General features: G+C 43.4%; 1 protein-coding gene across 1 annotated transcript in view; it reads left to right on the top strand.

Annotated features, from left to right (window-relative positions):
* Positions 1–24595, top strand: part of ANO3 (anoctamin 3) — a 542814-nt gene that overhangs the window by 300499 nt on the left and 217720 nt on the right. Inside the window, exons 8-10 of the mRNA XM_082269831.1 lie at positions 1149–1280; positions 15130–15236; positions 20505–20560. Coding sequence (XP_082125957.1) covers positions 1149–1280; positions 15130–15236; positions 20505–20560 — 295 coding nt within the window. The remainder of the gene's footprint in view (positions 1–1148; positions 1281–15129; positions 15237–20504; positions 20561–24595) is intronic.

Below are 24595 nucleotides of genomic sequence, written 5' to 3'. Positions count from 1 at the left end.
TATCCAGGCCAAATCTTAGTTTGGAAATTGGTTTGGGCATCTCTAGTTTTGGGCAAAAAACATGACATTTAAAGAGCTAAAGAGGGATAGGATTGCTGTGTGGAAACTGAAGAGCTGTTGGATGGACAAAGAGTGTTAATTGACAGGTTGTTGGGGGCAGAGTTTGAAGGCTTAAGCCTTGTACACACGCAACGATTATCGGCCGACCGATCGGCCGTCTTTTGTCCAGTGTTGTTGTGTTGGTTGAAATGTGCTCTAGACCAGTGGTCCTCAACTCCAGTCCTCGGGGCCCACTAACAGGCCAGATTTTAAGTATTACCTTGGGGAGATGCAGACTAGAGTACTGCAATCACTGAGCAGCAAACCTGGCCTGTTAGTGGGCCCTGAGGACCAGGGTTGAGGACCACTGCTCTAGACTGCACACAAATTTTCTCGGTCAACAACAACCAACTTCAGAAGTGATGTCATGTGATGGTTTACTTTCCGTGTGTTTTTTCTTCTCTGAGCATGCCCAGTCTTGCTCATCTGATTTTTGACTGCCGAAATCTGTACTGACTGACGGAAAATCGGCCGTTCTGTTGACGGCCAACAAAAATTTTATAGCCTGCACACCAGATTTTGTTCGGCCGAAAAGTCGCAGTCGGTTGTTGGAAGCATCATACTAACAAGCCGAAAATCGGCCGATCGGACGTTGGCCGAAAATTCACGGCCAACAGTCGTTGCGTGTGTACGAGGCATAAGTAATTGTTAAAATTACATTAGTTGTTAGAATGAATTATATGTATGAACTGTTGTCATAGGAAGAAGTACAGAAGTACTGCATGACAATGACAAAAGCAAACCAGTAATATGCTCAAAACATAACCTCAGAGGCAAAGCTGCATCTACAAAATACATTTCTGTGCTTGTTCTGCATGTTTCAACTTCAAGTTTACTAAAGCTACACACAGGAGCTTTTTTGTGAACACACAACATGTCAGGCCTAAAAGACCATTGCTCTGCACCCATTGTATGGGTAATGTTCTCCTTCAACATCCCATTCCCCCTTGCACCGTGCATAGAGAACCTAAGATTGAGCTGTTTTATAATTCCCTGTCCAAGGTCATTTCAGATCAAGTTGATTTTTATAAAACATTTCTTCCTTTTAGTTTGCAGAGGAACATGAGACAACTTAAAAGCTGGCTGCCTAGAAACCCAATGAAGCTTGACAAGGAAGCCCTTCCAGACCTAGAAGAGACGGATTGTTATACAGCTCCTTTCAGCCGGGCTCGCATGCACCAGTAAGTAAATAACAGTAAACGTGATGTGTTCATTGTTCATTACGCTGGATCACAAGAAAGAACTTGGATTATATGTCAGCAGTTTTAGAGATTTAAAGGGCCCAGTGGTGCAGCTAATTTGGCAGGACATCCTCTATTGGTTTATTTTTCGGGAGATAAGTAAGTATGAGCTAAAAGATATAGTGAAACATACATTATAAATGTGAAAAAAATGCCCCATACTTTCCAGCAACCCCAGAAAATGTTAAGACAGCAATGCTAAGTCATGTACTTCTTTCAGGCCAGGTTTCCTTTATTAAACATATTAGCATAAAATGTCTGTTCTGTGTTCATATGTGATAATCATATAGCCATGTAGGGCAATGCAACAAGTTCACTTAAAGCGGTAGTAAAGTCCGCTTTGTTTTTTTTTTTTTTACCTACAGGTATGCCTATAATAAAGCGTACCAGTAGGTAAAATGAATATCTCCTAAACTTGCACCATTTAGGAGATATTCACCTGGCTAGCACTGAATTAGAACATTTTTAATAAACAAGGTCATACATGCTTTACCCTTGAAGAAAAGCCCACCATCCATTCAGTGAATAAGACCAAAAAAATGAAGGCTCAGTGCATCACATAACTGTAGATTTAGATAGGTATTTTGGTATAACGATTAGTTGGGGGAAAACTATGCCCGGCTAGCACTTAAGAATTAAAAAAATTTTAATAAACAAGGTCATACATGTTTTACCCTTGAAGAAAAGCCCACCATCCATTCAGTGAATAAGACCAAAACAATGAAGGCTCAGTGCTCCACATAACTGTAGATTTAGATAGGTATTTTGGTATAACGATAAGTTGGGGGGAAACTATGCCCGGCTAGCATTTAAGAATTAGACATTTTTTAATAAATAAGGTCATATATGTTTTACCCTTAAAAACAAAAAGTGGGATAGTGAAGAAATCCATCTAAAAAAACGGTCCCAATTTTATAGACCCTATAAAGTTATATTTGGTTTGAGCAAGCCAGATAAGATGTAATTGCACTTCTGAGGCTTTTGTTTTTTTTATTGTTTCATAACTTTTTATTGCAAGGCTTTAAAAGCACTAAAAAAACTTCAACTTGTAGAACCAACTAGCACGATGATCTATATTGAACATATTCTCTCTGTAAAATGAAAGACTGTTTCATTTTTATTAAATGTAAAAGTTAAAATGGAATTTATAACTTTTTGTTATAGCATTAGGTTTATCACATTAAATTTCCTGCGAACCTACTGCTAAGTAGATCATAATCACAGCTAGGTTTATAGAAAAGAACAATTTCATTTTCAATTGTTTTTATTGAAGTCCTATATAACACAAGGGTTTGTACAGGCCGCCTAATGCACATCAAAATAATTCACAGAGCGTTTATACTATACAAGTTAATATTCAGTAACTTTCATTAATAAAAATCTGATTTACTAAGCAGAAATAACAAAGGAGAGTGTGTGAGAGAGAGAAATGATAAAATATAGGATAAAGGAAAATGAAAAGATGGAAGAAGAATATGAGAACTTTGCATTACTGCATGATGGTTGTGCTTTACTGCTGCTTCTCCCTATGCAAGTCTCTGTGTCAGCCGACTCAAATCAACTACTGTGTGGCTGGCTATCTTATCTTAATTGTTGTTAAAGCTGAACTCCAGGCAAACAGATAAATACACAAATGAAATACATATTTGGGAGCTGTTTTTCATGCAAAAAGATTTATATTTCTATCCATCCAGTTCTGATATTTATATGAATTTTCTTGTTATTAATATTATTATTATTCAGTATTTATATTGCACCAGCGGTTTGGGCAGCACTTTACAATATAAAGGGAAAGTACAGTTACAATACAATACAATACAAGAGGTTTAGAAGGGCCCTGCTTAAAAGGGCTTACAATCTAATAGGGTGGGACAATTGGTACAAAAGATAATAGCTGTGCCTGATTTGTGCTTAAGACAGCTAACAGTGGAGCCCGGCCTGTATGGTTGAACAACTAATTACCGTTCCTTTAACCACTTAAGCCCCAGCCCTATTTCGGACACTTTTTGTTTACAAGTTAAAACCAGTATTTAAAAAAAAAAAAAAAAACAGTATTTTTCCCTAGAAAACTACTTAGAACCCCCCAAAAATTATACATATTATTTTAGCAAAGACTCTGGAGAATCAAATGGTGGTCATTGCAATATTTTTTGTCACGCGGTATTTGCACAGCGGTCTTTAAAACACAATTTTTTTGGAAAATTTTTGAAAAATCATATTTCCCTGCATTTAAAAAATACTAAACAGTAAAGTTAGCCCATTTTTTGAAGATTGTGAAAGATGATGTCATGCCGAGTAAATAGATACCCAATATGTTATGGTTTAAAATTGCCCCCCCCCCCCCCCGTGGGATGGCAACAAACTACGGTCAATAGAAATCTTAATAGCGGACGCTTTAAATTTTTTTAAAGGTTACCAGTTTAGAGTTAGAGTGTAGCTCTTTTTTCAAATTATTGCTCACGCTCTGGCGATCGCGGCGATACATCAAGCAAAAAGGAATGACCGCACTTCCGATGAAATTCAAAAAAGGAGTGTCTTTATTCCACATCAATCAAATGGCAAATATAGATACAAACTGTGAGTGCAGGACAAGATGGTAGACGCGTTTCACGACTAGATGTGTCGCTTACTCATTACCACTCGCGGCGATACCTCACATGTGTGGTTTGAACAGCAATTTCATTCGCGGCTCGACTTCCGTATACGTTTTTTTTTTCTGTGCACGAGCTAACGGTGACGGCGGCGGCTACATTTTTTTTTTTCCTATTTATTTTATTTTTTTTCCTATTTATTTTATTTTTTTTTCCTATTTATTTTATTTTTTTTTTTAACTTTATTACAGTTTTTAAAAAAAAAAAAAAAAATCTGATCACTTTTATTGCTGTCACAAGCAATGTAAACATCCCTTGTGACACCAATATGTAGTGACTGGTACACTTTATGGAGGGATTAAGGGTCTAAAAGACCCTAGACCCCTCCACTACACTTCCATGTATGAAAAACGCCGAAAACTGCGTTTTTGCATACAGCTGTTTTTTAAATATGCCGCCTTTTGCAGCACACTAACCCGGAAGTGACGTCATGGACGCCGCCTCCGGGTTACGTCATCGGAGACCCGATCGAAGCCGTTTCCGGCTTTGATCGGGACTCCATCCAGTTGGCGGACGTGTCGGCTGGGTGATCGGGGCTCCCGGTGGAACGGGAGCCCCAGTAAAGGTCACGGAAGGCGGCGGGAGGGGGGAGGGGCGTCCCCTCCCGCTCACCCGGGTAACGATCGAGCGGCTCCCGAGCCGCATCGGTCATTACCGACAGAACGCCGACCGTTGACACTAGCTAGAGGCATCATCCCGGTATACCCCCGCAAAGTTACCCGACGTATATATACGTCAGTTTGCGATACGTGGTTAAATATGCATGGCGTAGTTGATTGCTGCTAAGCAAATAGGCAGTCTCCTTTTGTAATTAACTCCTTAACCAGGGATCCTCAAACTACGGCCCTCCAGCTGTTGCGGAACTACACATCCCATGAGGCATTGTAAAACTCTGACATTCACAGACATGACTAGGCATGATGGAGCTTGTAGTTCCTGAACAACTGGAGGGCCATAGTTTTAAGACCCCTATACTAAACAGAGAACCTTGCCCTGAACACCTGTCTGTCTCTGGTCCTCAGATCTCAAGATCAATCCAAGCATTCCAGTCCTCACAAGCTGAGCCTTGGCACTGTGATCCTCATTGACTCAGTCCCATCACTCAAGTCCCCACAGGCTCTCTCACTTTCTGGTCTCAGCACACCAAAGACGCAGCTTTGTACTGCTCCATTTCCCACACAATCAAGACCCTGCTCCATATCTCCAAGCCTGGAAAAACTCTTTTTTCTCCTCCCATTTTAGCACAGATTTCTGGGTGATAAGAGCAGAAGATTCCAGGAGCTGCACATCAAAACAAGACCTGCTGTGTGTGGAAAAGTGTAGTCACAGCCTGGACCCTCACCAGGCCATGCTCCCAACATGTTTACTCCGCCCACTGGAACTTACTCATTAATGAGCTCCAATAGCTGGAGTGAAATGCATTGGGGGAATGGCTTGGCAGGGTCCAGGCTGAGACTGCCACTTGTCTACACACAGAAGGTCTTGTTCTTACGTGCGGCTCCTAAGATCTTCTGCTCTTATCTGTCATTATCTTGGAGCATGGGTGGGCTCCTTCCCAGCCAGCACTCATAGCAGCTGGCACAGGATTACACTTCCTAGCAGCCTGAGCGGGACACATACATACCATGGATTTGCAGGGATTTCTGAGTGTTGAAGTCCACAACCCTATTCATCTTTACATCTTTACAATGCAGCATTCCCTCTGGACTACACTTCCAAGGGTTCCACATATCTGCATTATTAACCACTTTATCACCGGAGGATTTTAATGACTGAATACAGCGGGAGCGAGCCTCCGGCGGCGCGCGCTCGCCGCCGAGAAAGTGGAGTGTCTGCCGACGTAGGTCTACGTCGCCAGACGATAACTAACCACTTTGCCGCAGTAGAGCTCTAGTGAGCAGTGGCAAAGTGGTTAAGTCTGCGTCACTGCGGGCAGCCCTAGGTGAGGGAGGGGGAGAAAGGAGGAGCAGCACAAACATTTTCCAGTCTAGTCCATTGAGTACCCAACTACATAAAATTAAGACTTTGTTCACTCAAGATAACTTAACCTGCTCACATCCGCGCTACAGCCTATATACGGCTGCAGCGCGGACTTGAATTTTCGGGAGGCCGTTTTTAAACGGCCTCCCATAAACACGCCCGCCGCGCATCGGGCAGAAGCTGTGTTGGCCGTGTCCCTTGGACACAGCCAATCACAGATCGAGACGAATGGCCAATCACAGCGGCCATTCGTCACGATCGAGGCATCCAATGAGAGATGATCTCAAATGTAAACATTTGAGATCATCACTCATTGCCAGCTCTCCCTCCTCACACACAGACTGCAGTGTGAGGAGAGGAGAGATCGTAAGTGTGTAAAAAGTGCCCACCATTGCCCACCAGTGATCACCAGTGCCCACCAGTGCCCACCAGTGTGCCCACCAGTGTTCCCACCAGTGTGCCATCAGTGTGCCCAGTCTCATCAGTGCCCACCAGTGTGCCCACCAGTGCCCACCAGTGTGCCCACCAGTGCCCACCAGTGTGCCCACCTGTGCCCATCAGTGCCTGCCCAGTGCTCATCAGTGCCGCTCAGTGCTCATCACTGCCGCCCAGTGCTCATCAGTGCCGCCCAGTGCCCACCAGTGTGCCCATAAGTGCCCGCCCAGTGCTCATCAGTGCCGCCCAGTGCTCATCAGTGCCGTCCAGTGCTCATCAGTGCCGCCCAGTGCTCATCAGTGCCACCCAGTGCTCATCAGTGCCGCCCAGTGCCCACCAGTGTGCCCATCAGTGCCGCCCAGTGCTCATCAGTGCCGCCCAGTGCTCATCAGTGCCGCCCAGTGCTCATAAGTGTGCCTAGTGCCCACCAGTGTGCCCATCAGTGCCGCCCAGTGCTCATCAGTGCCGCCCAGTGCTCATCAGTGCCGTCCAGTGCTCATCAGTGCCGCCCAGTGCTCATCAGTGCCGCCCAGTGCTCATAAGTGTGCCCAGTGCCCACCAGTGTGCCCATCAGTGCCACCCAGTGCTCATCAGTGCCGCCCAGTGCCCATCAGTGCCCGCCCAGTGCTCATCAGTGCCGCCCAGTGCTCATCAGTGCCGTCCAGTGCTCATCAGTGCCGCCCAGTGCTCATCAGTGCCGTCCAGTGCTCATCAGTGCCGCCCAGTGCTCATCAGTGCCGCCCAGTGCTCATAAGTGTGCCCAGTGCCCACCAGTGTGCCCATCAGTGCCGCCCAGTGCTCATCAGTGCCGCCCAGTGCTCATCAGTGCCGTCCAGTGCTCATCAGTGCCGCCCAGTGCTCATCAGTGCCGCCCAGTGCTCATAAGTGTGCCCAGTGCCCACCAGTGTGCCCATCAGTGCCGCCCAGTGCTCATCAGTGTCACCGTGCCCATCAGTGTCACCAACGATGGCAAAAAAATTTTTCTCAGCCGAGGAGGCCTTCAATATAATCAGTGAGGACATGGACAGGGAGCTTTCTGCTTCGGAATCTTCGGAGTCAGAGTCTGACTCCGAAGTAAATTACGAGCCGGTCATTAGCAGCGGGACGCAGACCGACTCCGACGAGGAGGAATACTGCCCGCCTGCCAAACGAAGGCGTTCTGGTGAGGAGGAGGCAGTGCCATCCACCAGCTCCGCGGTGCCATCCACCAGCTTCGCAGTGCCATCCACCAGCTCCGCAGTGCCATCCACCAGCTCCGCAGTGCCATCCACCAGCACCACAGTGCCTCGGCAAGAAAGGCCAAGCTCAAGTGGGGTGTCACCTCGCCCCCAAAGGGTTAGGACCAACGCCAGCCTTCCCTATGCCCTTCTGAACCCCCTGTGGCTTCCTCCCAACTCAGGAGAAGCCATCATCCCCCCTTTCACTGCCCAGCCAGGAGTCCAGGTCAACACTGAGAACTTTGCCCCAATTGACTACTTCCGTTTAATTTTTACGGAGGACCTGCTGACGTCCATTGTGGCCCAGTGCAACCTGTATGCACATCAATTTATCCAGAGTAACCCCACATCTTTTTATTCCCGTCCCTTTGAGTGGAGAGACCTAACGGTGGAGGAGTTCAAGATATTTTTAGGCCTCACCCTCAACATGGGACTCAATAAAAAAAACGAACTGCAAGCATATTGGTCAACCAAACCAATCTACCATATGCCCATCTACTCTGCAGTAATGCCCAGGGCCAGGTATCTGATGATCATGAGGTTCCTACATTTCAACGACAATACCCAGTGCCCTCCCCGAAATTCCCCAGCATTTGACAAGCTGTTCAAAATTCGGCCACTTCTAAATTATTTTTCAGAAATATTCCCTCAATTATTTACCCCAGACCAAAATATATGTGTGGATGAGTCCCTTGTGAAATTTACTGGCAGGCTGGGCATCAAACAATTCATTCCCAGCAAACGGGCCCGCTATGGGGTGAAGCTTTACAAACTATGTGACCGAGCCACAGGGTACACCTATGCCTTCAGGGTGTACGAAGGGAAGGACACCCAGCTGCATCCCCCTGAATGTCCGGACTACATGGGATCAAGCGGAAAAGTCGTTTGGGACCTCATTTACCCCCTCCTTGAAAAAGGCTACCACCTGTACGTAGACAATTTCTACACCAGTTTGCCCCTGTTCCGAAACCTTCACAGAAAGAAGACTCCTGCATGTGGCACGGTCCGAAAAAACCGGAAAGGCTTTCCTCAAAGGCTAGTAAACACCAAGCTGAGAAGAGGGGAGACGGCGAGTCTGAGAAATGAGGAAGTTCTGGCTGTGAAGTGGAGGGACAGAAGAGACGTGTACATGTTGTCTTCGATCCACAATGACAACTATGTGGAATCCCGACGAAGGAATGGCCCAGTCCGAAAGCCAACATGTGTACATGAGTACAACTTATTCATGGGGGGAGTGGATTTCAACGACCAAATGATGGAACCCTATCTACCCACAAGACGTACCTATCATTGGTACAAAAAAGTAGCAATTTATATTTTTCATTTGGCCATATACAATTCCTACATTTTATACCGCAAATCCACCGAAAGCCCCCAACCCTTCCTTTATTACCTGGAGGAAATCTTCACAACCCTCATATTTCCAAACGGCCCACCAGAAAACATTAGATCTGACGTAATAAGCAGACTGTCTGAACGCCATTTTCCAAGTAAAATCCCTCCCACACAAAGAGACCAAAAACGGCAGAAAAAATGTAGGGTGTGTACCAAGGCAGGAATTCGAAAAGACACCCGCTATTACTGTCCCCAGTGTCCTTCCCAACCAGGCCTCTGTGTAGACGACTGTTTCCGCCGTTACCATACTTGTCTAAATTATTAGTATGGTAAACGTAGTCCTCCGCTTTCACCCCTTATGCCACTGTATACTCCTGAAATGACCCTGGACTGTTATACAACGACGCCTTTGCCTGCTGATTTTGTACCTATGTCTGCCTGCTCCGGAACTGACCCTGGCCTGTTTTTTGACCATGCTTCTGCCTGCTGATTCTGTTCATACCTCTGCCTGATCTGGAACTGACCCTGGACTGTTATTTGACCACGCCTTTGCCTGCCGATTTTGTACCTACCTCTGCCTGCTCTGGAACTGACCCTGGACTGTTTGACCACGATTTTTGCCTGCCTCTGGAAGTAGTGGGATTCATACCACAGGGGTCTCGCATATGTGAGGGGACCAGAAATGTTTTTCTGGATGAAGAAAACAATTTTTTTTGTTTTTCTTCTTCTCAGATTAGGGTCTGGATCCCGGAGGCTTCAAAGCGATTTGGGTGGGAGAAGCCTCTACCCCTGTCCCCATTCTATCCCGACAGAGGCCCTACTTCTGCCTGCAGGACTTACTGCCATCATGCCTCTGCCTGCCGCATGCACTGACACTGGACTGGTATCCTTGCCTGGAGAATTGCATGCACTGTTGCTGATCAAGTCCCTGCCTGCTGCCTGGACTCAACTCCTGTGGACAACTGCGCTTCTAAAACTACAGGTAAGCTTTTGTTTACCCTTTGCTCAGCAGAATGTATTGTGGGGTGTAATTCATGGTAATTCATGGTATGTGCATGCTATGTGTCTTTGCATGTTGGGCCTCTGTATGTGACCTGACTGCGTAAAAGTCTCACACATGTGGTATCGCCATGCTCAGGAGGAGTAGCAGAATGTATTTTGGGGTGTCATTTTTGCTATGTACATGCTATGTGTTGGAAATATCTTATAAATGGACAACTTTGTGTAAAAAAAATGCGTTTTCATTTTTTTTCCACATTTTCCGAAAGATTCTGGAAAAAAATGACATGTTCAAAAGACTCATTATGCCTCATAGAATATACGTTGGGGTGTTTGCTTTCCAAAATGGGGTCATTTAGTGGGCTTTTTCATTGTGCTGGTGCTCCAGGGCCTTCAAAAGTGTAATAGGTGGTTGAGAAATGAAAAGTGTATTTTATGCTCCGAGAACGCCTGGAGGTGCTACTTCAATGTTGGACCTCTGTATGTGGCCTGGCTGTAAAAAAGTCTCACACATGTGGTATCGCCATACTCAGGAGGAGTAGCAGAATGTATTTTGGGGTGTCATTTTTGCTATGTACATGCTATGTGTTGGAAATATCTTATAAATGGACAACTTTGTGTAAAAAAAATGCGTTTTCATTTTTTTTCCACATTTTCCGAAAGATTCTGGAAAAAAATGACATGTTCAAAAGACTCATTATGCCTCATAGAATATACGTTGGGGTGTTTGCTTTCCAAAATGGGGTCATTTAGTGGGCTTTTTCATTGTGCTGGTGCTCCAGGGCCTTCAAAAGTGTAATAGGTGGTTGAGAAATGAAAAGTGTATTTTATGCTCCGAGAACGCCTGGAGGTGCTACTTCAATGTTGGACTTCTGTATGTGGCCTGGCTGTAAAAAAGTCTCACACATGTGGTATCGCCATACTCAGGAGGAGTAGCAGAATGTATTTTGGGGTGTCATTTTTGCTATGTGCATGCTATGTGTTGGAAATATCTTATAAATGGACAACTTTGTGTAAAAAAAATGCGTTTTCATTTTTTTTCCACATTTTCCGAAAGATTCTGGAAAAAAATGACATGTTCAAAAGACTCATTATGCCTCATAGATTATACGTTGGGGTGTTTGCTTTCCAAAATGGGGTCATTTAGTGGGCTTTTTCATTGTGCTGGTGCTCCAGGGCCTTCAAAAGTGTAATAGGTGGTTGAGAAATGAAAAGTGTATTTTATGCTCCGAGAACGCCTGGAGGTGCTACTTCAATGTTGGACCTCTGTATGTGGCCTGGCTGTAAAAAAGTCTCACACATGTGGTATCGCCATACTCAGGAGGAGTAGCAGAATGTGTTTTGGGGTGTAGTTGTAAGTATTCATATGCCATGTGAGAGAAATAACCTGTTGAATATGACAATTTTGTAAAAAAAAAAAAAAACAATTTATTTTGCAAAGAATTGTGGGAAAAAATGACAACTTCAAAAAACTCACCATGCCTCTTATTAAATACCTTGGAATGTCTACTTTCCAAAAAGGGGTCATTTGGGGGTCATTTGTACTTTCCTGGCTTGTTAGGGTCTCAAGAAGTGAGATAGGCTGTCAGTACATTAGGTGTGATCAATTTTCAATGATTAGCACCATAACTTGTAGACTCTCTAACTTTCACGCAGACCAAATAATGTACACTTATTTGGGTTATTTTTACCAAAGATATGTAGAAGTATACATTTTGGCCAAAATTTATGAAGAAAAATTACTAATTTGCAAAATTTTATAACAGAAACTAAAAAAAAAAACGTTTTTTTTTTTAAATTTGCGGTCTTTTTTCATTTATAGCGCACAAAATAAAAAGCCCAGCGGTGAATAAATACCATCAAAAGAAAGCTCTATTTCTATGAAAAAAAGGACAAAAAATTTATATGGGTTGAGTGTTGCATGACCGCGCAATTGTCATTCAAAGTGTGAGAGCACTGAAAGCTAAAAATTGGTCTGGATGGGAAGGGGGTTTAAGTGCAAAGTAGGCAAGTGGTTAAAGAGGAGCTACAGTTGATTCTGGAAATATCAAAGTCAGCAGCTACAAATACTGTAGCTGTTGACTTTTAATAAACAGAAACTTTTCTGTTCAGGGATCTAGCTGTATATTAACCAGGGCCAGTTCTTCGCCAGTCATCGGATCGCCAGCACTGCCATCTTTCTTTTTGGAAAGCTGGCTGTGAATGTCAATTACCTCCTGACAGCCAGACAGGGTTGTACACATGCCTTGGCAAAAATGATAACCCCATGTCATGTTAAGCAGGCAATGCTACAGTTGGACACGACCTATTCAAGTGAACATGACCATGGCAAAACCATGTGGAATGCTCATGGTTGACGCACGGTGGTGTAGAGCAATGGGTGGACCTTGCTGTTCTGTAACTACAGACCTCTACATTTTTTTGGCCTAGGAAAAACTTTTATATAAATGGGCTTTGCAGAGCATGAAGAAAGTAGAAGGGAAATTGGCAGCTATGGGCTACAAAGAACCTATCTACCTGGTTATGTTTAGCCAGAAATAATGCACCCTCAATAGTGGTTCAGACTTACAGTATTAATGGCAGAGAAAGTAGTCAGTGTAGCAGCCTTTCTTAATTGCTTTATCGTAGGAGAACCCTTAAAATCATTTTTATTCTCAGGAAACCCCTGCTACAACCAATTACTCAGTAGTCAGTCGGAAAAATGTCCCTTACATTGGTGGTCAATAGGAAGAATGTTGATCAGAATGTCACTCTTCAGATAACTAGAAAGATCTTTGGTGTCAGGTCAAAAAATCAACCAAGTGACGTTGGCAGGCACTATCAAATGAGAGGTCAATCAGCCACAGCCAAGGAGCCACTAGCAAGTAGAAACCTCTGGAGGTGCTTAAGACTTCCACGTAACCATGGTTAAGCATGGCAACTGTATCCTTTGTTCCATGTCAATGATGCTGCCAAGTAGTGTTGGCAATGGAACTCTGCAGGCACCATCAAAATAGAGATCAATCAGTCATAGCCCAAGGAGCCACTAGATACCTTTGGAGGAACTTAAGGCTTCCATGTAACCCTGGTTGTGAATCCCAATATGTAATATACCTGTCAGTTTTCTATGCCGTACAGACAGCAGCCCCACCCACTCCCACTAGCCAGTATTAGGTCACCCATCATAGTGATCAAACCAATAAAAATGTCAAAGTGGGTGATCTCTTGCTGGGAAGTGTTGGTATTTGCATGTTTGCTAAAATAATAAATTGATTACTATTATTGACAGGTGTTTTTTTTTTTTTTTTAAAGAAACCTGTTTTTAAAGGGAGAATTTCTCTCTGAAAATGCTAGTTTACAGGCGTTCATGCTGAGCCTGACCACCTCTTTAAGTCAATGGCATTGGACAAATATACAAATAAGAACTTCTGCCAGCAACAGTCCCCTTGGTTCTCCCCCGACAGGTTTTCTTTAAGAAGCCATCAAAAATGATGAAGCACTTGCTGCTCCAACATATAATTTGATGAAGCTTCCGTGAGTTTGTATTTATAAAATCCAATCTGTCTCATGAACACAGATCACACAACACCCACATAAAGCTGTTGTAATTCACTTGCAAAACATTTGTTGGAGTGATGGTACCACTGGGTATTTATATTGAAGCAGATTTTACACTTGTCTTGTTATGAAACATGATACACTTACCACAACCACCCACTCCGGATGGATAGATTTCTCACAATATCAGAACACCCATTTGGTGGAATTGTCATATGAAATATACACTATATTGTCAACAGTATTGGGACGTCTGGCTTTACACAGACATGAACTTTAATGACATCCAAGTCTTATGGAAATTGGGTGGAGAGTAATTATCTATCAAAGAAAAATACCAGCACAGTCCCCTGAGAAAAAAAAGCCAAACGTAAACCATGTCTTACAGGTGAACCCTGTGGATGAGGTGGATGGGGATTTTTGTGTGCCCAAGAGTATCAATTAGATAAAATACAAATTATGAAATTTATACATTTTATTAAAGGTAAGATAGTAGTAAAACATCATACGAGAATACAGTATCTAGAAGTTATATTGCAGCACATCCTGTAATGTGATGGATCGACACGTTTCACCCACACTTTGGGCTTCATCAGGATCCAGATGTGTCGCCGGCTTTCTCAAAGTGTGTGTATATATATATATATATATATATATATACACATTTCAGTGAATAAAGCAACATTGTGTTTGTGTATATATATATACATATATATATACTTTGAGAAAGCCTGCAACACATCTGGATCCTGATGAAGCCCAAAGTGTGGGTGAAATGCGTCGATCCATCACATTACAGGATGTGCTGCAATACACCTTCTAGATACTGTATTCTCCTATGATGTTTTTACTATCTTGCCTTTAATAAAAATTTATATTTTTATCATTTTTATTTTATCTAATTGATAATCTTGGGCACACTAAAATCCCCATCCACCTCGGTTCACCTGTAAGACTTGGTTTACTATTGCCATGGCATCCAAGTCTTAGTCCGTAGGGTTCAATATTGGACGTTGCTTTGTGCACTGGTCAGCAATGATGTTGGAACAGAAGGGGACATCCCCAAACTGTTTCCACAAGTTGGGACCATGAAATTGTTCAAAATGTCTTGGTATGCTGAAACCTTAAGAGTTCCCTTCACTGCAGCTACCCTTGAACCCAACCCCTGAAAAACAATCCCACACCATAATCCCCCCTCCACCAAATGATTTGGACCAGTGCGCAAAGCAAGGTCTATAAAGACATGGATGAGTGAGTTTGGGGGGGGGGGGAACTTGACTGGCCTGCACAGAGTCCTGACCTCAACCCGACAGAATTAGAGGGGAGATTGCGAGCCAGGCCTTCTCATCCACATCAGTGCCTGACCTCACAAATGCACTTCTGGAAGAATGGTCTAACATTCCCATAGACACATTCCAAAACCTTGTGGACAGCCATTCCCTCTTGTTTTTTTTTTTTTTTGTTTGCTATTTTTTCCACCACAAAAGTGGAGTTACCCTTTAAGGTAATAAGATGTATTTTTTGAATGGATACATAACTGGACTAAAGAGTGTTTTTGAACAGTGGACCTGCTATTCCTGTAAGCCCCGGTACTTGTGATGGCTTTTATGACAAACATTGTTCTCTTTCTAACAGCTTCACAATAAACAATAAAGACTCATTCTTCAGTAACTCAACACGGAGCCGGATAGTACATCATGTATTACAGAGGACAAAGTATGAAGACGGAAAATCGAAAATGGGTAAGATACTCAGTCCTTTCATTTTAGTTCCAAAATAAAATGTAGGACATGGCGGCTGCTGCGGAATTCACTTCTCCTTATAGTGAACATTTTGCTTATTTTCAGTGAGCACACCTGTCAAGGTATTATTCCAGTATTTATCTTAAAGTGATTGTCACTACAGGGTTGAAAGGCATATAAGCCCAAACTGTAATTGCAAAAACATTTTTTGGATGTGGTGTGCTTACTAGAAGATACTAGATCCTTACCTTTCTGCTGACCCATGTGTTGAAAACTCCATTAAATGGCTATCCGCTCTCACTGCCAACTGCAGGCATCAAAATTTTGGGTGGATCAAATACTTGCTCCCCCTGTCGCATGCTGTGGTTGATCCCATTGGCTCATACTATAGGTCGAGTAATGAGTATGAAGCCGGTGGGAGAGATCACAGCATGGTGTGGTCACATACAAATACCCTAAGGCAGTGTTTCTCAACTCCGGTCCTCAGGGCACACTAACAGGCCAGGTTTGTAAGAAAACTGAAATACTTTACAGGTGATCTCATTTGCTGCTCAGTGATTGCAGTATTCTAGTCTGCATCTCCCCAAGGTAATACTTAAAGAAGTAGAAGACGTCATATATGACAAAACGCATTGGGTCACTGCGTGCTGACATCACCAGCATTACCCAGAAGGACGGGCAGAGCAATTAGCCGTCCGGCTTGTTCTTTTAGCGCTATTCTACCAATTTGTAAGTAAATTTCTTTATTTTAATAAACTATTGTAACTGATTCACACTATGGAGCCCCTATTGTTTCTCTACATGATGGCTGTATGGTGACCCCTAGATCTGTGAGCGTGGGATAGGTACGGATACATTGGTGAAACATACTGCCTTCCCTCCTCTTGCAGTAGGTACTCCTTCAAGATATCTCCTGTAATTTACCTGCCGGAAAGCCCTGCTGTTTTGTGGACATCGGCTTAGCCCTAGTGGTTGTTTTGGCTCCATTACCTGTGCTTTCTGGTAAGCAGATTTGCATGGGTTGGTGGATCGATGCACTAGCGGTGGATGAGTACATAGCACTTATTCAATATATATAATTACTGGTGTATTTCATTTTTTATCACCTCTTCACCATGTTTTGGGACTTTTGGATTAATTACTATTGACACTGATATTCAGTTTGTTTTAATTAGCACATTATATTCACGGACATTCAGTTATATTTATATGCACATTTTTCCATGAGTTTATGCGCCACATTTTTTAGCGCAGCTTGTATTATTTATTTGTCTATTTGTGTTATCTCACTGGAAGTTGCTGCTTTTGTGTTTTGTTCACTAGCGCGGTTACACTTTTGTTCTTAAAGCGGAGTTTCGGCCTCAAATACCTTTTTTAACGAAAAATACCTCTATAATACTAATCCATCGCCCTTTACAGAACCGCTATTCTCATACTTACAAGGTGTACAGTATTGGATTTTAGTCAAAATCTTACTTTTAAAAACGCTGTCTGGGCATGGCCATCTTGGATGTGGGCATCTGAAGCCGCAGTGTAATCTGCTGTGTCCTTCTTCCTAATTCCAGGGGGTGTTCTGGGAGTTCTTCCTGATTCCAGCCTCCTGGGAGTGATGACAAACAGCTCCCAGGATGCAATGCAAAGGCGGAAGTGATGTCATGGCCGCGGCCACAGAGGGGGGAGAAGGAGGAAGTACAATCAAAAATGAAATAGATTGGTGAGGGTGCGCTGATAGCAATGGGTTAAAGCCGCTACCTGTATTCAGTGCCTGAATATGTGTAAATAATGTGTTAATTTCAAAAAGGTGCGCTCAAACAAATAATGAGATATCCAAAATTATGCAAAAACAACAATTATTTGGATAAAGGTGAGTGGGATGTGCAAAAAGAGTCCAATATATATATCTTTAAGTGTCCATAAATGATACAACAAAATAGTGCTCAACAGCAAAGAAATATCTTCGACTTCAGTGCAATAACGCCCACCACCAAGTGAAATTCTTCCTTGAAGCAAGGGGAGGGAAAGTGGGACTTTAAATGAGACTCTTGACCAAAAGAGTCTCCATCCCTAATTTGATTAACACAGGATAAAAGCAATGTGGGACTTTAAATGAGGTGTGTCCAGCTGGAAAATTAAATTATAGATGTATGGTAGAAAGAACCAGATAGGTAGAGATATAGTAAATCATTTATTAAAAAGTCTATGGACCAAATATAGGTAGAACCAAAGTATTCACTATACAAATGTATCCCGTGGTAGTGGGAATTACATAAATGAAATACATATGGGTATAAATGATCTAAAGACAATAATAATGGTATTCAGATAGTACAATTACACTTGATACATTCTGGTATATGGTAGAGCACGTAAAAGGGTCAAGAAATAAAGATACATAATTAGCATTTGTAATAGATGGATTGCCTGTATATAACTCAACGCGTTTCGTGAACACAATTCACTTCGTCAGGAGTAGGCAGTAAGAGTAAGTACAGTTCAAAAAAAAGGTGAGTGGGATGTGCAAAAAGAGTCCAATATATATATCTTTAGGTGTCCTTAAATGATACAACAAAATAGTGCTCAACAGCAAAGAAATATCTTCGACTTCAGTGCAATAACGCCCACCACCAAGTGAAATTCCTCCTTACCAGACGGAAAAATAAGGTGTGCACAATTAACATAAGTTTCACTGCAACCGTGAATGCTGACACACTCCGCGTGAACCACCCAAAATGGTCCCTTACCAGATCAAGTGATAAAAAGCGCAGAAATATGGATTCAAAATCCCCTTCCACTTCCTCCGTGTATGGTCTACACCGGGGTGCCTTTTCAGTCAACCACGCAGGAGCGAGGCGTCACATAATGGGCGCGGGGGGCGGCAAGAAAGCGCTCTGACCAAAACTTGTCGAAGGAAATTGAGGCGCTTCAGCCAGTTTCTAGCGCTGGGCTTTTTTTTTGATACAGCGCTAGAAACTGGCTGAAGCGCGGAGGAAGTGGAAGGGGATTTTGAATCCATATTTCTGCGCTTTTTATCACTTGATCTGGTAAGGGACCATTTTGGGTGGTTCACGCGGAGTGTGTCAACATTCACGGTTGCAGTGAAACTTATGTTAATTGTGCACACCTTATTTTTCCGTCTGGTAAGGAGGAATTTCACTTGGTGGTGGGCGTTATTGCACTGAAGTCGAAGATATTTCTTTGCTGTTGAGCACTATTTTGTTGTATCATTTATGGACACTTAAAGAGATATATATTGGACTCTTTTTGCACATCCCACTCACCTTTATCCAAATAATTGTTGTTTTTGCATAATTTTGGATATCTCATTATTTGTTTTAGCGCACCTTTTTGAAATTAACACAATCAAAAATGCCCTGAAAATAAGGTAAGGGACCCCCAAAAAAAATTGAAAATGCCCAATTGTTGAACAGAATAGCGAGCACTCCAGGAATCACTAAAGTTGCAAAATAGGCCGGAACTCCTCTTTAATACATAAAATCTGGCCTGTTAGTGTGCCCTGAGGACCCGAGTTGAGAAACACTGCCCTAAGGGGTCTATTTATTCAAGTTTGCATAGTAGTTAATCCATTGTAATTGAATGCAAATTTGTTCTGTGCGAATGGGGCAAAATCAAAAGGCTCTCTCAAGCTATATTCTATGCAGATCAAATAGGATTTAATGGAAAAAGAGTGAATGGGAAAATTTGCAATATTACGTCTTGTAAACAGCTATGGTAATCCAAATGCACACTATAAATATACACTCACCGGACAATTTATTAGGTACACCTTGCTAGTACCGGGTTGGACCGCCTTTTGCATTCAGAACTGCCTTCATTCTTCGTGGCATGGTGGTGGAGTAACGGTGTGGGGGATATTTTCTTGGCACACTTTGGGCCCCTTAGTAGCAATTCAGCATCGTTTAAACTAGTGATCGACCGATATTGTTTTTTCATTGCCGATACTGATATTTTGTTCATCGCGTATCGGTATCGGCCGGTATTTTCGTACATTTAAAAACATTTTTTTTTTTTTAACTTTACAGGTACTCTTGTGGAGGGATCTAGGGGTCTAAAAGACCCCAAACCCCTCCTCCAAGTTTGGCTGTTTTGAATGCTGTCATTTTTTTAAAATCTGGCGCCAGTACTTGGAACTTCGGTTTTTGCATGGAGACCCGAAAGCAGCTTTGATCGGGTCTTCGGCGGCCGTGCAGGCTGGTTGCCCGGGTCTCCCTTCCCACCGGTGAGCCGCGGAAGACGGCAGGAGGGGGGGGACATCATTACAAGACAGCCGACCGTCAGCTATGGACGCCGGTACCGGGGTGATGCCTCTAGCTGCAGGCATCACTTTGGTACAGGCACTTTCCAAAATATCGGTAATATCGGTAACCCCAGGGGCCGATTCTGATATATCGGGGAAAGTGCATATCGGCCCTCGATATATTGGCTTTGCCGATAATTGGTCGATCCCTAGTTTAAATGCCACGGCCTACCTGAGTATTGTTGCTGACCATGTCCATCCCTTTATGACTGCAGTGTACTCATCTTCTGATGGCTCCTTCCAGCAGGATAATTCACCATGTCACAAAGCTCAGATCATCTCACCACTGGTTTTTTGAACATGACAACGAGGTCACTGTACTCAAATGGCCTCCACAGTCACCAGATCTCAATTTAATAGAACACCTTTGAGATGTGGTGAAACTAGAGATTCACATCATGGATGTGCAGCCGACAAATCTGCAGCAACTTTGTGATGCTATCATGTCACTATGGACCAAAATCTTTGAGGAATGTTTCCAACACCTTGTTGAATCTATGCCATGAAAAATTAGGGCAGTTCTGAAGGCAAAAGGGGGTCCAACCTGATACTAGCATGGTGTACCTAATACAGTGGCCGGTGAGTGTATGTGGATGTTCTAGATCAGGGATTCCCAAACTACAGCCCTGCAGCTTTTGCAGAACTACACATCCCATGATGCATTGTAAAGCTCTGACAATCACAGACATGACTAGGCATGATGGCAATTGTAGTTCCTGAACAACTGGAGGGCCGTAGTTTGGGAATCCCTGTTCTAGATGAAAAACCACTTTGGTAATCACTTTCTACTAGTCAGGTTTAGAAACATTTATTCAGATCCTTGACTAGTTGGGTTAACGCCCTAATACTTTTTCAAGCATATAAAATGTGACTGAATATTTGAAATTGTTTCGAGGGCAAAACATTTGTAAAGTGGATCACAAGCTGCCATTAATGTGTTTGTGTCCCCACAGGCATAAGCAGACTGCTCGGTAATGGAACATATGAAGCAGCCTTTCCACCACATGAGGTAAAAGTGTTTTTTTCTTATCTGTAATTGTATTTGAGCTCTTTGGAATCTCAGCTATTAGTGGTATGAAAAGGGAAAAAAAATCTTCAAAAACAATTCTGGAATGCATTTCTGTTTTAACCCCTTTATGACCGCCAAACCCAAACATGTGGCAGCAAAATGCTGGGCTTCAATGCAGACACGGCGGACATATGCGTCACTGGGTGGCCAATATTTATGTGTGTGCTCAGAGACCGAGGTGTGAAAGACGGCTCTCCATTCTCTACTAAAGACCGGTGTAACGTTAGAAAACCATACCCCGTGGAGAAACCATACCCTCGTCACTTCCTGTGAGAAACAGCTGAGCAGCGAAGGAGTGCGCATGCTCAGAGAGCCGGAAACATCATGGAAGGGCAGAGAAGATGGCAAGTGCGCATGCTCAGAAGGTATGAAATAATTACGGTAGTGAAAGTAATGTTAAACTTGCGTCGGTTACATAAAACAGCGCGGCTGCACTATGAGACACCTCCGCTCCTATCCTTGTAACTTTCCTGATGTGGGCTAATAAATATGAAAGCGGCGGCGGGTGTATGAGATGTAAATGTCGGCTCCGTGATCCGCTTTTATATTTATTACCCCAGATCAGGGAAGTGACAGGGAGAGGAGCGGAGATCACTCATAGTGCAGAGGAGCTGTTTTAATGTAACGGCGGCAAGTATAACGTTAAACACACTGCCGTGAGAAATCCATACCCTCCGGAAGTGACGAGGGTATGCTTTTCTCACGGGTATGGTTTTTTCACGGAACACCGGTAGCCAGAGGGACTGACTCCTGATCATGTGACCACTGTGACAGCCATTCCTAGTGGTTAACCATTTGCCGACCGCCCGCCACATATATTCTGCAGCAGGCTGGCTCGGCTGCACGAATCACCGTACCTGTACAGCAGTTCGCAGGAGCACTCCTGGGGGTGAACGCACGGCGCTGGCAGAGCGTGCCCGCCCCCACTAGGCAGCGGGGATGCCAATCCATGGGACTGGTGGACCAGTGGCACCGATCGCTCCCCGCTGAGAGAGAAGGACGGTCAGCTGTTATAAACACAGCTGACCGTTCTTCTCTCTGAAAAGATCACAGAGCGCCTGCGATCCTTCTATATAGATCACAGGTCTTTATGTTTATTTCACAGGTCCCTCCCCCCTAAATTTAGAAAACACCCCCTAGGCTCACACTTAACCCTTTGATCGCCGTACCTGTAGAGAGGTTCACAGGAGCACTCCTGGGCTGGCAGCAAGCGCCCGTCCTCACTAGGCAGTGGGGATGCCGACCCATGGGACTGGTGGCACCACTTGCCGCCGGGCACCCAGCGATCGCACCACGCTGAGAGAGAACACCGGTCAGCTGTTGTAAACACAGCAGACCGTTGTTCTCTCTGAAATTATCGCAGAGCGCCTGTGATCCTTCTATATAGGATTACAGGTCTATATGGTTATTTCAAAAGTCCCTCCCCCATACAGTTACAAAACACCCCCTAGGCTCACACTTAACCCTTTGATCACCACTGGAATAACCCCTTCACTGCCAGTGTCATTATTGCAGTGACAGAGCGCTGATTACTGTAGTAATGTCACTGGTCCCCCCAAAAGTGTCAAAAATGTCAGTTAGGGGTCCGATCTGTCCGCCGCAATGTCGCAGTCCCGCTAAAAATTGCAGATCACTGCCATTATTAGTAAAACAAATAAATACAAATTACATAAATCATTCCCCTAGTTTGTAGACGCAATAACTTTTGCGCAAACCAATCAAAATACGCTTACTGGGATTTTTTTTTATCAAAAATATGTAGCAGAATACAAATTGGCCTAAAATGATGAAAAAATTATTGATTTTTACATTTTTTGGGGGGAATATTATATAGCAGAATGTGAACAATATTTTTTTTTCCTTCCAGAATTGTCGCTCTTTTTTTGTTTATAGCGCAAAAAAATAAAAATTGCAGAGGTTATCAAATACCACCAAAAGAAAGCTCTATTTATGAGAAAAAAAGGACATCAATTTTATTTAGTTAAAATGTTGCACGACCACACAATTGTCCATTAAAATAACGCAGTGCTGAATCGCAAAATAAAATGGCCTGGTCATTAGGGGGGCAAATCCTTCCGGGCCAGAAGTGGTTAAGTTATCAGCCAATCTTTTCCACCCCCTAGCATTCAGACATGTTTAACCTCTTGCCGACCACCCCATGTATATTAACTATGGGGCGGCGGCTCCTATGAGCAGAATCATGTACAGGTACGTGATTCTGCACTTCCGTGTCTGGGGCGCGCACTGCCAATGGCCCGCTCCTGCTGTGATTGGACACAGTGGAAGCCGATCAGCGTGACCCAGCAATTGTTTGAGAGAGGCAGAACAGCGGTCTGCCTACGTAAATAGGCCAAATCTCTGTTCTGTGACAAGGGAAGACAGAGATCTTGTGTTTCTGCTAAGCAAGAACACGGATCTCTGTCCTCCCCCAGCCAAAGCCCATCCTCCACACAGAAAGAAAGCACTCCCAGGGAACACATTTAACCCTTTGAGCGCCACTGATGTTAACCCCTTCCCTGGCAGTGTCATTAGTACAGTTACAGTGCATATTGTTTAGCACTGATCACTGTATTGGTGTCACTGGTCCCCAAAAAAAGTGTCACTTAGTGTCCGATTTGTCCATCGTAATGTCGCAGTCCCATTATAAGTCGCTGATCGCCGCCATTACTATTAAAAATAAATAAATAGATAAAAATTCTATACAAATTTCCCATAGTTTGTAGATGCTATAAGTTTTGTGCAAACCAATCCATATACGCCTTTTGGGGTTTTTTGTTTTACCAAAAACGTAACAGAATACATATTGGCCTAAACTGATATAGAAATTAGATTTTTTAAAATCTTTTATTGGGAAAGTTTTATAGCAGAAAGTAAAAAATATTGTTTTTTTTTTTTTTCAAAATTGTTGGTCTTTTTTTTGTTCATAGCGCAAAAAATAAAAACCGCAGAGGTGATCAAATATCACCAAAAGAAAGCTCTATTTTTGGGAAAAATGGGACATCAATTTTCTTTGTGTACAGAGTCGCACGACCGTGCAATTTTTAGTTAAAGTAACGCAGTGCCGTATCGCAAAAAATGGCCTGGTCATTCAGGGGGCAAAATTTTCCGGAGCTGAAGTGGTTATAGGGACACCAAAGTAGGCAGAAAAGGCTTAAAGATAGTGGGAGCAGGACTATAGCCTGGTCCCCACCAGTCCAAAAAGGGCAGTACTGAGAATGAGGGGCCACAGCTCCTTCAATAAGTACAGCAGCCCTAAAGTTAGTGTAAAGTTAGTGTTTTTTCAATAAAAATAATAAACATATTATACTTACCTGATCTGTGCAGTTGGTGTTGCACAGAGCAGCCCCGATCCGCCTCTTCTCGGGTTCCTCTTCGGGACTCCTGGCCCCTCCCACCCTTTGAGTACCCCCACAGCAAGCAGCTTGCTATGGGGCACCTGCGCCACATCACAGCTCCGTGTGTCCATTCAGACACCGACCTGTGGTTCAGCCCCTCTCTTTTCTGATTGGCTAGCTGACTTTGATTGACAGCAGCAAGAGCCAATGGTGCTGCTGCTCTGTCTTAGCCAATGAGGAGGGGAGTCCTGGATGGCTGATACAGTCACGGACATTGTTGGATCAAGAGGGGTCTCAGGTAAGCATCAGGGGGGCTGCTGCACACAGAAGGTTTTTTATCTTAATACATAGAATGCATTAGGACTAAAAACTTTCTGACTTTACAACTCCTTTAAGCTGAAGTTTGATCTGCTGATTCCTCATTCCCCCCTCATCAACATGCTAATATAAATTTAAAAATACATGATTTTTATTTTCATTACATACATTATTTTAAACCCAGTGACATCATCACTGGGTCTCTGTGCTTCTCTATGCAACACAGGCAGATTGTGGCTGGTAGGAGGGGCAGCAGGATAGTGTACATAACTTTCTAAAAACATTCCAACATCTTGCCTTAGCACTCCTTTCAGCCCTGATG

This window comes from Pelophylax lessonae (assembly GCF_965119305.1).
Source record: "Pelophylax lessonae genome assembly, chromosome: 10".
NCBI classification, from domain to species: Eukaryota; Metazoa; Chordata; class Amphibia; order Anura; family Ranidae; genus Pelophylax; species Pelophylax lessonae.
The sequence above is the reverse complement of the archived record's forward strand: the minus strand, read 5'-3'. Positions and strand labels throughout refer to the sequence as shown.